Source organism: Sminthopsis crassicaudata, chromosome 2, assembly GCF_048593235.1.
Source record: "Sminthopsis crassicaudata isolate SCR6 chromosome 2, ASM4859323v1, whole genome shotgun sequence".
Lineage (NCBI taxonomy): Eukaryota > Metazoa > Chordata > Mammalia > Dasyuromorphia > Dasyuridae > Sminthopsis > Sminthopsis crassicaudata.
In genome coordinates, this window is record NC_133618.1 from 453,340,870 (window position 1) to 453,356,819 (window position 15,950).

The window sequence follows — 15,950 nt, forward strand, 5'->3', positions numbered from 1 at the left end:
TGCTACTGTATTAAGTACCTGAAGAATTGTGGGGATGAGGGATTAGGTGAGTTCTGTTTAACCTTTGAGGGCAGAAATAGGAACAATGAGTACAAATAATGGGAAGCCAGATTCCAGTATGGTGGAGCGTGTGAGCATGTGCTCCCTCCCCAAAGAATTCATGATTTTAAAAGAAGAGCCTAAAGAGGTCAAAACTTAGCTCAAAGAATTGAAATGCTGATAGGGGGTTCCAATATCCTCTCATCACTCTTCAAGCTGCTGCCCGTACATGAAGTAGGTTACCTCTGCCCATAGAAGAGGGTCAAGAATGTAGAGCTACCTCCGTACCCTCTATCCCCATTCCAGGAAAGAGCTAGTGACTTTTTGCCTGGCATTCAAAGCCTTCCATGATCTGGTACTTCTTTCCCTTTCCAGGCTAATGTGACTTCTCTTCATATACTCTATGCTATAGTCAACTAGGCTGGAGTCTTTACCCAACATATTCTTAGCCCTTTTCCCCTCCTTGCTTATCTTTGTTTATTTGTTTGGAATCTTCTCTTTTCTTATCTTGGATTAGTGAATTTATATCTATTCTTTAATGTTCAGCTCAAAGACCATTTCTTCCCTGAAGCCTTCCTTGATTTCTGCAGCTGGTAATTACTGACCCATTCATATCTCATGTGGCATAGTGCTTTGTATCTTCTTAATGTCATTTTATTTTTTGGTCCTATTTCTCTATTTGTATTTCATCCCCTTCATGGACACTGAGCACTCAGAAGGTTTATATGTTATCTAAATTTTATATCTCTCCCAGAACCTAATTTAGGACTCTGGATTCAGTAGGTGCTTGATAAAGATTTGGTGATGGAGACTGTAGACCCAACTCTTCAGGCTGATTCCCTTTATCCAAACAGGCCTTACAAGCTGGCTGATGGGAAAGAGGAAGAGGGAAACAGGCTCTGCCCCAGATCAGAGTCACTGAATCTCTTTTAGCTTCTTAGAGCTAGAAGACAATTACTTCAATGTGTCTCTCATTTCTCCCGCCCCCATCTCCTTTGTACAGATAGGGAAACAGGCCAGGAAAAGTTAAATGATTGACCAGGGCAATACAGCAAGTGAGGGGTATAGCCAGGATTTGAATACAGATATTCTGATCTGCGTAAAGCAATTTATAAACTTTAAACTACTTTAGAATTATTATTAATTCGCTATAGTGAATTATTGAGGCAGCTAAATGGCACAGTGGATAGACTGCCAAGCTTAGAGTCAGGAGGACCTGAATTGAAATCTAACTTCAGATACTTCCTAGCTGTGTGACCCTTACTTTAACCCTGTTTGTCTCAGTTTTCATCCATAAAATGAACTGGGGGAGGAAATGGCAAACTCTGCTAGTATTTTGTTGTTGTTGTTTTTGCTGAGGCAATTTGGGTTAAGTGACTCGCCAAGGGTCACACACCTAGGAAGCATTAAGTATCTGAGGTCACATTTGAACTCAGGTCTTCCTGAACTCAGGGCTGGTGCTCTATCTACTGCACCACCTAGCTGCCCCTCCTCTAGTATTTTTGACACAGAAAAGCCCAAATGAGGTTTTTTGAAGATTTTGAAATAACTGAACAACATGATAAATTGTTACTATTATTAATTCTGTCATTCTATAGCCCTTTAACTAGATTGTAAGTACCTTTTGGGCAAGGCTCAAATCTCATTCATTTTTGTATACCCTTTGATGAGGGAGGAAAGGAAGGAAGGAAGAAAGGAAGGAAGGAAGGAAGGAAGGAAGGAAGGAAGGAAGGAAGGAAGGAAGGAAGGAAGGAAGGAAGGAAGGAAGAAGGGAGGAAGGAGGGAAGAAAGAAGGAAGGAAGAAAGGAAGGAAGGAAGGAAACAAGCTTTTTTAAAGTATGTACTACATTCCAGACTATGCTAAATGTTTTGCAAATCTTATTTCATTTGATTCTCACAACAACTGTGTCAAATAGGTACTATTTACCACTTTTCTCTTTTTATAGTTGAGGAAACTGAGGCAGTTAAAGGTTAAATGATTTGTTCAGGGTCATTCACCTATTAAATGTCTGAGGGTGAAATCTCCCTGATACTAGCCCTATCCACTGCACTTCACAGCTGTTTGTATACAGTAATCATTTAATCAATGTTTGGAGAATTGGACACGTAGACAACAACCACAAACATTGATTAAGCCTTTAAGATTGATAGAACTCAAGCTCCCAGCTGGGAGAAATAAATAATTTAGATAAGACTTAACTTCTACCTTCCTGAAGCTTACAGATACCAACCAACACAGAAAGCTGTTATATATAAAATATACTAAGATATCCATGTTACACATGTCCAGGCACACATTCAGAAACATGTATGCCTACAAGAGTTTGTGTGAGCAGTGATGAGACTGGGACAAGTGGAGAAAGTAGGGAGGATTACATCTTCTCTTTCAGGAAAATAGGAAGTTTCCTGGAGATTTATTGGATTCAGGATGAGAAGGGACTGGAGAGGTCATTTGATCCAACCTTTTTTTTTTTTTTAACAGAGAAAGAAACTGAGGTTCAAAGAGGAAACCCTGGCATTTTGCCAAGGTGAGTAACAGATATGGGATCAAAACCCAGGACTTCTGGCTCCCAGTGCTCTTTGCACCTATTTCACAGCTTGAAGGACTGCAGAAAACACCATCAATGCTCTCAAGGCAGAGGTTCTGTGTGTGTGTGTGTGTGTGTGTGTGTGTGTGTGTGTGTGTGTAGCAATTGGGGTTGTGACTTGCAGTAAACTAGAGGCTGGATTTGAACTCAGGTCTTCCTGACTCCAGGAGGTTAATATTTTATCCACTATGGCACCTAACTGCCCCAGAGTGGGGGTTCTTAACCCTTTGGTCATCTGAAAGACCTTTAAGTGATTCATACTTAAATTCTTAAAGTAGTTCATATAGCAAAATATGGGGGATTATAAAGGAAACATTTTAAAATATATTAAAGATGCAATTTTTTTTCCTATCCAAGTTCATACCGCCCATCCAAAAATTTAATCATGTATTCATTTGGGATCCAAGAACCCCAGATTCAAAACTCTGGTCTGAAGATTTTCAGTTTCATGTCCAAAAACTTAATGTTGTTGTTGTTGTTTTTAGCAAGACTTTCTAGATTCCCTTTGGTGATATCATGTATTACTCTATAAATCTCCAGAAATTAAAAAAGAGTCTTCAAGAATGGGAAAGATACAGGTTATAATCCTAAGTCTATGATCAAATTGATAAATAGTGATCTCAGTATCATTTAATCCCTGCACTGACTCTCACCACTATAATCCCTGCACTGACTCTCACCACTATAAGTTAACATAAGTGTCTAGGAAACATCAAAGAGAGTTGTTCTAGAAATTTAGAAAAGGAATAATATAATATGTAAGAGGACCAGCTTCCCAACTATCATTTACCTTCACTCACGTGTGATGCTTATTTTTTTGGGGGGGTGGGAGGGTACCAGATCTGTGATTCTACCAAAGATAAGAGCAGCCCTCATCAGTCTGTTCATTCAATGATGGGTTTACCTGGTCCGGTATGTGTCTCTCTTTCCAAAGTCATGACTCCTTTACTTATTTATTTCTATCTTGTCTCTTTTCTGTTTCAAACTCTTTTAATCACCTGGTCTGATTTGATTATTAAAACTCATTACATTTTTTTACTTGATTTTATAAGCCATACTATTGTTTTTCGTCCTTTGTTTTTGAAGAGTATCAGGGACATCATGGGGAGATGTCTTGATTTGGGAATTGGATTTAAGTGATGCAGAGTTAAACAAAGTCATCAGGCTCATTTTCTCTTCCAGTGTCATCAGAGTCCAGTGGCAAGACAAAAGTCAAAATGACTGGTGATAGCCCAGGATACAGTGGATGACTTTAATGTCTGACAAAGTTCTAAATTCTCCACCTATTTCAGAAGATTTCATGGCCTTTGGAACAAATTGTTCTCATCTGCCTATTCTACCAGAAGGAGTCTTCACATGCTTGCCGGTAGACAAAACCTCTAACTCACTGTTAGATTTTTATCCTCAACCTGGCTTAGCCTATCTGCCTAAACAGTTTTATCTGGAGACAAGGGGGATGGGAGGTGAGTGGAATGGTGGCTTACTTACATATACTACGCTTCTTGCAGCCATGGGGGAGAGTAAAACATACTATATGTTTAACCAAGAACTTGTCATTTCTAGATTTTAAAATGTATTCCAAAAATTCAAATCCCATCATTAGATACCCTTTTTACTTCCCCAAAAAGATTTTTTTCCTTCTGCAGCCCTTGCCTTCAATCTATAGCAATGAGCAAAAGATCATCTGTTCTCCTGTGTTTCTTGCTCATGACTATCATTTTTAGCAATGCTTTCTAGAATCCTTCTAATCATATCATCTGTGGCCATCTCAATCACCAGAAGTAAATAATATTCATATGTTTGACAAGCTTTGGGATGATATACTAGGACCTTTCCCCTGCTGGTGGAATGGGTGAATGAGAACAATTTGTTCCAAATCCATGAAGGCAACTGAAGCAAGTGATGTGGAGCTCTTAGAGCTTGGACAGACTCAAGGATACAAAGGTCATCCACTACAGCTCAGGCTATCATCAGTTATCTTGACTTTTATCTTGCTACTGGACTTTGATGACTCAGGAAAAGAAAGGTAGACTGATAACTGTATGTAATTCTATCTCACTTAAATCCAATTCCCAAATCAAGACCACCTCAGAACGTCATTGGTGGTCTTCAAAAATGAAGGATGAATAACAGCAGAAACAATCACAATCCAGAAACTAACCAACTAGATGTTGCAATAGTTAGAGCACTGGATCTGAAGTCAAGACCAAGCTCAAATCTAACCTCAGATACTCACTAGCTATGTGGTCTTGGGCAAGCTGCTTAAACTGTGTGTGACTGTTTTCTATATCTATAAAATCGGGATAAAAATAGCATCTAACTCCAAGATTGTTGAGATCAAGTAAGAAAATATTGATAAATCACTTAGCATAGAATTTGGCACTTTATAGGTGCGCTTAATAAATGCTTACTTCTTGGGGCAAATAGATGGTGCTGTGGATAGAGCATTGACCCTGGAGTCAGGGGAACCTGAATTCAAATTCTACTTCAGACACTTAACATTTCCTAGCCCTGTTATCTTGGATAAGTCATTTAATCCCAATTACCTCACCAAAAATAAACAAAAAACCAAAAATGCTTGTCTCCTTCCTTCTAGAGCTTTTCAGTCACCATAAAACTGGTCACCTCTTTCTTGCTCAGAAGTAACCTTAAAAGGAATGGCAATTTTTTAGGAGATTTCTACAGTCTATGTCCTAAGTCTTTTAAGTGCTTTTATCAAGTACATTAACCATTTTTAATGTGGCTCCAGCTAAAACTCTTGCAGTTTTTCCTCTTGCCAGTAAAAAGAGGGCATTTATTGGAACTATCACTATGAGTGTGAGTATGATCCATTTTTCCTGGCTTTCTCCTATTCATAACTAGGTCAGGCCTTTCCTTCATGTAAATCATCCTCACCTCTTGACCCAAGATAAAAACCAAGGTTCCTGCAGACCATTCACACAGATAATTACCCGAGGCTATAGTGGGGCTCAAGTGGCCCAATTATGATTCTATGAAAAGAAGGGAACTTTGAATTGTGGTTAGGGACACCTCCTCCTGCTAGGAGTCAGGAGAGCTAGATTCTGGTCCTTACTGTGCCATTACTGGTTTTGTGACCTTAAGCAAATAATTTCTTATCCTTCAGATTCCTTATCTATAACTTGAGAAGCAGACAAGATGCAGGGTCCTTTTCAGCTCTGACAATCTAAAATCTCTCCTAATTGTTTATGATTCTAAGGCTCACTCAGCCTCCAGCAGCCTGGTTTGCTAGGGGTCCTTAGGTCCTCACCTCCGGGGCAGTGCCTCCTGATGGGACAGTTTCTTGACTCAGATAAGGCTTGGCAGGCTGCTGTACCCTCCTCTCCACTGCCTCGGCTGACCTCACGTACCCGGGTCTCCAGCCCCCAGGCTGACCCACAGGTTTTCCCATCCTGGATGCAGGGACTCCAGATGCTCCAGGGTCCAAATTCACATTCCTCTACATAGGGTGGGATAAGGGAATAGAAGGAAAGGAGAAGCAGAGGAGAGGAAGAAAGTAATAAAAGTGACTGATAATTCACACTTCCAAAGAAAGACTTACAATCTAGAGGTTAACTAGTCTAGTCCTTTGATTTTGTTTTGTTTTGTTTTGTGAGGCAATTAAGGTTAAATGATTTGTCTAGGGTTGCACAACCTGTAAATGTTAAATACATGAGACTGGATTTGAATCTACCCATTGCACCATCTAGCTGTCCCAATTCTCTGATTTTATAACATTTATAGCTCAACAGATGTTAAGTGAATTAAAGTCACACAAGGCAATAAGTCAAGATCCAGAATTCAAAATCAGGCTACCTTTAAAATCATCTTGCTTTTCACTGGTCTGTTGTGCTTTCCCAAAGTGTTTCTTGCAATAGTTCTGTGAGATGAGCTGTATATTATTGTACCTATTTTACAGAGGGGAAAATTGAAGCTAAGAGAAGTTAAGTGACTTGAGATATACAACTAGTAAATCTCAGAATTGGGATTAGTTTAGTAGATAGAGGATAAGGTTGAAAGTCAGGAAGATCTGTAGTGCTGAACTTGGAGTCAGGAAGATCTGAGTTCAAATCCAGTTTCAGCATAGTCCCAGCTGTATGATGCTGAGCAAATCACTTAATCTCTGATTACTTCAGTTTCCTCATCTGTAAAATGGGGGTTAATAATAGCACCTATCTCCCAAAGTTGTTGTAAGGATCAAATGAGATAATTGTAAAGTGTTTAGTACAATGCTAAAAGGTACTATATAAATGTTAACTATTATTCAGATCTCACCTCTGACTCGTAATATTGTATGTCATAAGGGAAAGTCACTTAACCTTTCAGTGCTCTGGGATTTTATCTTTAAGATGCCAAATTGTGGAGAAGGTATCATCTTGTATTAGTAGAGTAGTAGTAGAATTTCCTCACCTGGAAATTCTCTATACCAATGAAATTACAAGTCCAGTCTCTGTCCCTCTCAACTTTGAGTCTGATGCTTTTTCTATTATACTATGTTGAGTGAGGGATAATATTCTCCCATCACTTATCCCAGAATTTTGATACTTGGAAGGGATTTCAATAGTCATGTAATCCAGCCCATAGATGAAAGGAATTCCCATTAACACATACACAAGGGGTCGTCTACCAAGTTTTTCATGTTAAGGAGAGAAAGTCCATCACCTCTCCAGGCAATTCATTGTACTTTGGGGCAGCATAATGCTTTTTCCTGATGTTAGGCCTAAATTTGTTTCCTTAACTTTTACCCGTTTCTTCTGCTTCTGCCTAAAATTAAAATATTTGAAGTCAGTTATCATGTTCCTCAAGTCTTCTCTTCTCTAGGGCAAACTATCTCCTAGCTCCTCCAGTAGAAAATTCATAACCATTATTAATAATCATAATAATTATAATTTCTACTCATAAGAATTAATCATTATTCTTTAGGTTCAAAATAATTTTCATTTTCCCATTGGATTGTCACAACAGTCCTAGAAAGAAGAGAGTACAAATATGATTTTCCCCTTATTCATAGAGAAGGAAGCAGGGTTAGAAAAAAAGTGATTTGTCTGAGATCACCACAGATTTAGATGGGAGGACTGAGTCTCTGTCTCATGTCATCTAGCAAAAATAGACTTGGAGAGGAGGAGGGGGAGACAGAAATCTGTGGCTTCTGGCTTACCTTGGCATTCCCATGTGCTCTGGTGGGCAATGGTACCTTCTGGGCAGGTGGGAGCACACTTCCCCTTGTGCAAAAAAAATCTCTTTTTGCACCGAATGCAGAAGTCTTGACTGAAACAGCTTTCACAGGTGGACCCACATTCTGCAATACAGCAACAAATTCTGCAATGAGGAACAGTGTAGATGCTCTCTCACCCTGACCCAGTAGCCAGCAGGAGTAGAGGAGGGACATACTATTCATCAGGGATCTTTGAAAAAGTGGGCAAAACACAATAGGATAGATCCTAAATGATCCTTATCATAAATCAAATAATAATAATTTAACTTTCATATAACACTATAAGGTTTGCAAAGTTCCTCACCTATGTTATCTTTTTTGAATCTCACAACAATTTTGTGATGAACATGTAATTATTGTCTATTTTATAGCTGAGGAACTGAGGCTGTCCGATTAAGTAACTAGTTCTATGATCTTGGACTGTACTGCAAAGTTAGGGCATGGGACTCAATGGCATCTCTGCAAGGCTCTAAGTCTATGATCCTATAATTTGGCCAGGGTTGTATAATTCCAAAGTATCTGAATGAGACAAGATTTGAACTCAAGTCTTCCTGACCACAAGTCCTTTCTACTGCACTTCATTATTACTTCTAAGTCAAAAATTATCGAGCTGAAAGGAGGCTTAGGAATCATCTAATCTAACTGTCTCGTTTCCTAGGAGAACCTCAGCCCAATAGAAAGGAAAGGATTTCCTCCACATTGTGGGTAGGAGATGAATTTGGACTTGAAAATCCAGCCTGTGGCTTTTTCCTGTGTGCTACACTGACACCTCCATGTTAGTGTTACAGTGTAACACTGATCCCTCCATTCCCCAAGAGCTGTGGTTTGAAGCAAAGAGAATGCTCTCCTTGAGTTCAGGACAAAAATGAGTTTGGATTCAAACACCCATCTTTGGATTCCCAGGTAACTTTTCTTCCTACTCACTCTTGTAAACAGGGCCATGTCAGGAAGGATCAGGGAGAAGAAGAAAAAGAATCCTTCTGGGGACCTAGGCTGGGAAAAAAGGAGGATGATACAGAGTAGATGGTCTTGGCCACAAGCCCCACATACTTTTGCATCTGTTGATCTCGTGGCCACGTACACCAAAGTAGCCGTGGGGACAGTCGTGTACACACTTCCCGTATTGGCGGATGCCATCTCGGCGGATATGGAGAAAAAGTCGTGGCTGGCAGGTGGAACATCCATTCTCCTCTGAGCAGATCAAACAGCCGGTGCAATTCTCCTTCAGCCCAACCCCCACTGTAGTGAGAACCAAGGGGTGGGTGAGAGAAAAGAGAATCAGGGATGTCCAGACTCAATAGCAACATATGTGCCCCAGTAAAAGCCATGTCCTCTCTTCTTCCCCTGCCATGCAAGGATACAGAATTACATAAGCATCTTTTATCAAAATATATAGAGAGAACAACTATATGGAAATGGAGGAAAAGAAACAGCCACATCAATGGGGCAGGATGTTTTTCCTTGTCTCACCAAGGCAGTAGCCTATAAGCACCAACAATAGCCACACCTCAATGCCGGGGCTCTGATATGACCAAGCTTTAGCTTTAGGAGGAGGGCAAATTATTTTTGAAAATAAACCTTGTTTGTTCTGTGAATGACATATTGCCATTATGAGGGACCCACGGTGTTAGAGTATCCAACCTGAATGTTCACTTAGATAAGCTGGTGCGTCTCTCTCAGAAAGTCCCCACATGGGCATGGAACCATGACTGGCAACAAAGAAGGGTGTGTGCGCTATAAGCAAGACAGAATAGTAGTAGCTCAAAAGTAATGTGAAATGCTCAAATTTAGAGACTTCTCCACTCCAAATGTCTGTATAGATGATTTGTGCCCGACCTATGATAGAGCTTTCCAAGCTCACCTGGTCTGATCAGCCATAGTTGGACCCACTCTATCTTGACCCCAACACAGTGATATAATTTTGTTTTTTTCAACTATGAAGGACAACAACCATGCTTCCTAGGAAGAAATGAGATTCCTTGGAAGGATCTTGTTGGTTTGTGTTTACTGTTGAGCAGTAGGAAGAAAGTTGGGAGTCTGAATTGGTCATATTAGGAAGAGCAGGCATTAATTGATAAAACCTGTGTCTAGACAAAACCATTTTGGTTCTAGTCTGAGAGAACAATTGCAAATTAATTTTGAGGTGTCCCCATCCCTTTACCTTTAACACTTATCAAATGAACAAGTAAGGAGGGAGAAAAGGACAGAGAGAATTTAAGTACAACAGGAAAAGAAGTCTAAGACATACTGAAGTACAACTAAAGGAAATAATTATTAACATTATCATAATTCCAATTCATTTATCATGATGCTCTACAAGTAGCAAAAGGCTATGATTTCATATAACCTTTTAAGAGCTGATCTAATCCTTTTTCAAGGTAAATCTGGTGTGATGCACATTTTCTTTGGATACAAACTACTAGACCATAGGTCTAGAATTCTCCAGGGGGCGATTGAGTTGCTACTTAACTTCTGTCTACCTCAGTTTCCTCATCTGTAAAATGAGGATAACAGAATTCCTACCATTGTTATGAAGATGAAAGAACTTAGCATAGTATCTGGTGATGAAATAGATGAAATGTTCATTTCCCAATATAGATTTATTTCCCTGGCCAAAACTTTGTATCATTTCACCTCTCTAGTTAAGCATTTATTAAAACACCTATTATGTGGCAGGCAATGTGAAGACTTAGTTAATGTCTGAATCTGTTCAATGAAAAGGTAGAAGTAGATGTTGTCTGAGGTTCCTTCTAGTTCTAATACTTTATATGTTAATGTTTCTTCCAGATCTGGCATTCTATAATCTACATTTTAAGATCCCTTTCTTTTCAAACATTCTGATGTTTCAAGGTCTTTCCAACTCTAATATTTTTTATTTTAATATCCCTCCCAGGTCTCTCATTCTGTGTTTTATACCCTGAGATTCCTAACTGCTCTGACAGGCCATGCAATGAACTCTTGTTGGTTGGATTGCCTTTATATGTTTCTACATTGTAGTATCACTTTATGTTTTTAAGAGCACAATATTGCTTATGATATTGCTTTTAATCACAGACTCAAAAAATTTGTCAGGAAATCTTTCTTCCTTCATACATTTATTTCCCTTATCCCCTGTCCAGCTCCCCTGGACTGGGTAGACTCTGAGTAATGATGGCTCTTGTCTCTGTATCACTTTTTCAAAAGCCAAGAGAATATGGTTTTTATTCTCATGTAGGCTGGAAAGTTCTCCCACACAGCAGCTCCTCATTGGTGAGGTGTGCTTTTAATAACAGCCTTGTAACTTTGATTGCAACCTCCCGGAGTGTTCTGAGAGCTACAGATGTGATTGTGGTTCCATGAGACTCTTTCCCTTAATCTGTGATAGTCACTTTACTCTCCTAACTTCTGCTGTCTCTCAATCAACACCATCTTTTGATAGGAAAAATACTGATTTGACCCTCTTGTCTTAATACAATTTAAAGAGTTCTCGGAATATGGCTGGGTCTATCCCAAGGGTATTGGATCATGAATCTTAGAAACTTAGACTCATATAAACTCAGAATTTTATAGCAGCACTTTAGAACCTAAATTTTTTGGATTTGGGGCTCTAGAAACAAAAGAACTGGATTCAAATGCTTGTGTGATTTTGAATATCTTGCTTAACATCCCCATCTGTAAAATGAAGGGATTGGATGATTTGTCCTCTGATATCCCTTCTAATTCTAGAGCCCAATATCCTAGTTCTTTGGCCAGTTTCTACAGCACATGTGTCTTCTGAAAAGATAGTGACCAAAAGGGCAATAGCTGGAGATCTGGACCAATTATCTGTCTAGGCTTCCAAAGAGATCTACCTTTTTTGTGATTCCAGTTCCCAGGAGAGTACAATGAATTTTCTAAATGGCCCTAGGGAAAGTGAAGTATATCACCCAGGGGAGTTCATACCAGCAGGAAGCCTGCTGTAGCCCAAGAGCTATGTTCAAATTATCTTTGCTTAATATAACAGGATCTTGGTGTATCAAGGAAATTGTTCTTTGGGACAGCCATGTGCATACAAGGTTCAGGGGTCAGTCCTACACAGAGACATTTCTTCCATTTGATCTCTCTTGTCTTTCCTGGTCTCCTGTACACTAGCACGGGGTGTTACCTAGATACCAAGTCAGCATATCAGCATCCCAATGCTTAAGGTAAATGCTGTGTTCAGGACTGGGGTATGTGACGTGAATTTTAACTCTTTGTTAAAAGAGGCAGCTAATGAATGAAATGAGCAGGACCAGGAGATCATTATATACTTCAACAACAATACTATATGATGATCAATTCTGATGGACGTGGCCATTTTCAACAATGAGATGAACCAAATCAGTTCCAACTGAGCAGTAATGAACCAGCAAAAGAACTCTGGGAGAGGACTATGAACCACTACATAGATTTCCCAATCCCTCTATTTTTGTCCACCTGAATTTTTGATTTCCTTCATAGGCTAATTGTACACTATTTCAAAGTCCGGTTTTTTTTTTGTACAGCAAAATAACTGTTTGGACATGTATACATATATTGTATTTAATTTATACTTTAACATATTTAACATGTATTGATCAACCTACCATCTGGGGTGGGGGAAGGAGGGGAAAATTAGAACAAAAGGTTTGGCAATTGTCAATGTTGTAAAATTACCTATGCATATATCTGGTAAATAAAAACTGTTAATAAAAAAAAAAGAAAGAAAGAAAAAGAAAAAGAAAAGATCCAGCTAAAGTTAACCCCAGATAGCATTAACTAAATAGACTACCTGGTTCCTGAGGTTGATAGATGACATTATCTGCTACTGAGTTTGAATTTGGTTGATGACCAGGACATGCAGAGAAAGAGCAGGTGGCAGGGGTATTTAGTGGCTATTTCTTTCTGAAGCTGTCAAAACCCTTAACAATTTTCCTGGAGGCAGCAGGGTGGTGCAATGGATAGAGTGCTGGGGCTGGAATCGGGAAAACCTGAGTTCAAATTCAATCTCACACACTTTCAAGCTATGTAACCTTGGGCAAATTTGGGTGGGGCAATAAAAATAACTTTACTTATATTAGAGGATTAAAAGGACATAATCACTAAAAACAAATGTTCCCATTTGCCTCTGAATTTTCCAGAACAATGACACTGCATTGGAAAGATGTCTTACACGGCAATGGGAACTCTTCCAAACCTCCAGAACACCAATTCTTCATAAGCTGGGCTTTTTATACCAGGCAAATCATTTAACTGCTATCTGCCTCGGTTTCTTTAGCTATAAAACGGGGATAAAAATAGCACCTACCTCAAGGAGTTGTTGTAAGGATCAAATAAGGTAATATTTGAAAATATTTTATTTGTAAATAGTAATAGTTGTAAAAAAATGCTTAGCATATTGTCGGGCTTGTTTTTGTTAGTCATTTTCCAGCTATGTCCAACTTTCATGACCCCTTGAAGTTTTCTTGGCAAAGATACTGGATTGATTTGTCATTTCCTTCTCCAGATCATTTTACAGATGAGGAAACTGAGGCAAACAAGATTAAGTGACTTGACCAGGGTTATACAGCTAGTAAGCTCAGGAAGGTGAGTATTCTTGATACTACCCAATGCTCTTTCTACTGTATCACCTAGTTGCCTACCTGAAATATAGTAGATGTTACATAAATGGTTGTTTCTTTCCCACCTCTTTTATTACCTTGGTGATATAATCACTTTGTGGAAGACTCTTACAACTAAGGAGAGTGGGTTTCAACTTAGAATTCTGTTACCAGCATTGAAGGCATATTGGGTAATACTGCTTCTAGGTTTGCACATTGGTGACCAGAACATTTCTTGTCTATCAGTTTCTGTCGTAAAAAATAGGATCGACTGGGCTGCTAGATGGTGCAGCAGGTAGATTGCTGGCCTTAAAGTCAGGAGGACCTGAGTTCAAATTTGGACTCAGAAACTTAACACTTGCTAGCTGTGTGACCCTGGACAAGTCATTAACCACAATTGCCTTGCAAAAAAAAATTCAAACAGAAATAAGGTCAAGGAAAGAAGAGGACCTCCTTCTTCCATCCCATGCCCAGCCCTTTAAGTGATGCCAGAAACAAATAGAACACTTTGTCACCATGCTGCATCATCCGGTAAAAACAAACAAAACCTAGAAGTAACAATTTTGGATGAAAGCCCTAAATATGTCACTTATTAGTTGTGAGGATTTGGTTTAGTTACTTTTCCTTCCAAATCTCTGGTTTTTCCTTTATAAAATAAGGAGAAAATCCCTGTCCCGCCTATCTCATGAACCTGTGGCAAAGATCAAATAAGATAGCTAATCTAATAACTAAAAAAAACAAGATAATATATAAGTAAGGAGTAATAGTAGTCATGATTTAAAAAAGAACAACAAAGAGGGAATCCCCGTCCCCAAATGATTCCCCAACCAAATGTACCATTATTTGAAATTCTATCATCAGTTTCATCCCTTTGGGTCTTTAAGACTGTTTGGAAAGCACAAATGGTCCTGGGAGCAAAATATCATCTATTTTTAATAGCTCCATTGAAGAAATAGCTGATATGGACCCAAGAGCAAGTTTTTTTCAATCTATCAATAAACTTTGGGGAGAGGATTCCTAAAGTCCCCTAAGATAGGCTCTAATGAGATGAGTTAGGGATAAAGGTTTAAAAAGAGATGAGATCCAGGTGCCCCCTCCAAAAAAAAAAAAAAAAAAAGAGATGAGAGGGTGTCAAAGGTAAGATTCAACATCTTAGGTTAAATGGAGTCTGAAGAATCCCTGGGAGCACAGGAGAAAGAGAAGCCTCAGAAAAAGAGAAAGAGGGAGCCAAAAATGACCCCAAGGGCTAGACAGAGAAGGAAGCAGGAGGAGTTAAGGGAGGGAGAGCAGAATTAGAACTAGAAAACTGCAGGCCAGGGAGAAAGCAGAAGAGGGAGAATTAGGAGGGTGGGACAGAGGGATTCAGCCCAAAAGAGGTTGAGGAGATTTGGAATTTGTTCTTGGCTCTGCCCCTGACTTGCTGTGTAATTCTGAACCCCCTTTTTTCTCTCAGAAGGAGCTAATATATTTGTCTTTAAAATGAGGAGGTTTGATTGAATCATCTTTAATCATTGACCAATAGTCTTCTAAGACTAATATTATATATTCTTCCTAAGGTCTCTTCCAACCCTGATATTGAAAAATCCAATGTCAAGGTTTTTTGGAGGAAATATTTTGGAGTGCTAAGAAGGGGTCTTTTGGCATAGTGACACTGAATGCCTCTTGCACCTCCACGCCAGTGGGTGACTGTGTCCCCAGAGAGGAAACTAAATGGTTGGGATTGTTTTATTCAAAGTCTATTTGATATGAATTAGAGCTAGCATTTATATATAGATATATATTTTTATTTATTTATAAAACTTACAGTGATTTACAGATATTATCATGTTTTATTCTCATAAAAACTCTGGGAGGTTAGGTGCTGTTATTATCACCACTTTACAGATGAGGAAACTGTGGCAAGCAGAGGTTAAATGATTGCAAATGATCATATAGTCAAAGTTAGGTCCTCATTCCATTTAAGGATTTTTTTCATGGGACTCAGACATTTAAAAGCTGATCTGAGGAGAAAAATTCACAACAACAAAAACCTTTCAATCAAATCACTACTTTCTTTACTGCATATCTTCAGAGGGTTCAGTCCTTTGCTGTGGGCTAAAAAAGAAATAAGGATGATCCAACCTCTAGGAGCCCGTTTACAATTTAGTTGGAAGAACAGAATTCACTTACATGCAAAAAGTGACTAATAATCCTAAGCAGGCTGTGACCAGTGACTTTGAGAAGTAAAAGGAACCTTACTTTTAGGAACTGGAAGGGCCATTTGAATATAGAAAATAATATAGTAGAAAGAACCTTTACAGGAAAGAAAGTCAGAATTTGAAAAGACAGGGAACCTAAAATGCAGGCAAATTTTCAAGATGAGAATAACCTTAAAATACAAAATTATTTGTATTGGAAGGGACCTTGAAAAAAAACAAAGAATGTCACAGGGGGAAAAGACTCTAGAACATAGAACACAAACTGTAGAAAGAACTTAAGAATAAAGATTGTTAGAACATGAAAGGATCTTATAAATGTCTTAGCCCAATTTTTTAA

At 38.8% G+C, this 15,950-nt stretch overlaps 1 protein-coding gene across 1 annotated transcript in view; it reads right to left on the minus strand.

Annotated features, from left to right (window-relative positions):
• Positions 1-243: 243 nt before the first annotated feature.
• The window catches only part of RSPO4 (R-spondin 4), a 35,015-nt gene continuing 19,308 nt past the window's right edge, over positions 244-15,950 (minus strand). Inside the window, exons 2-5 of the mRNA XM_074284817.1 lie at positions 8,890-9,078; positions 7,783-7,923; positions 5,896-6,084; positions 244-284 (exon numbers count right to left, since the gene is read on the minus strand). Of these exons, the coding sequence (XP_074140918.1) occupies positions 244-284; positions 5,896-6,084; positions 7,783-7,923; positions 8,890-9,078 (560 nt within the window). The remainder of the gene's footprint in view (positions 285-5,895; positions 6,085-7,782; positions 7,924-8,889; positions 9,079-15,950) is intronic.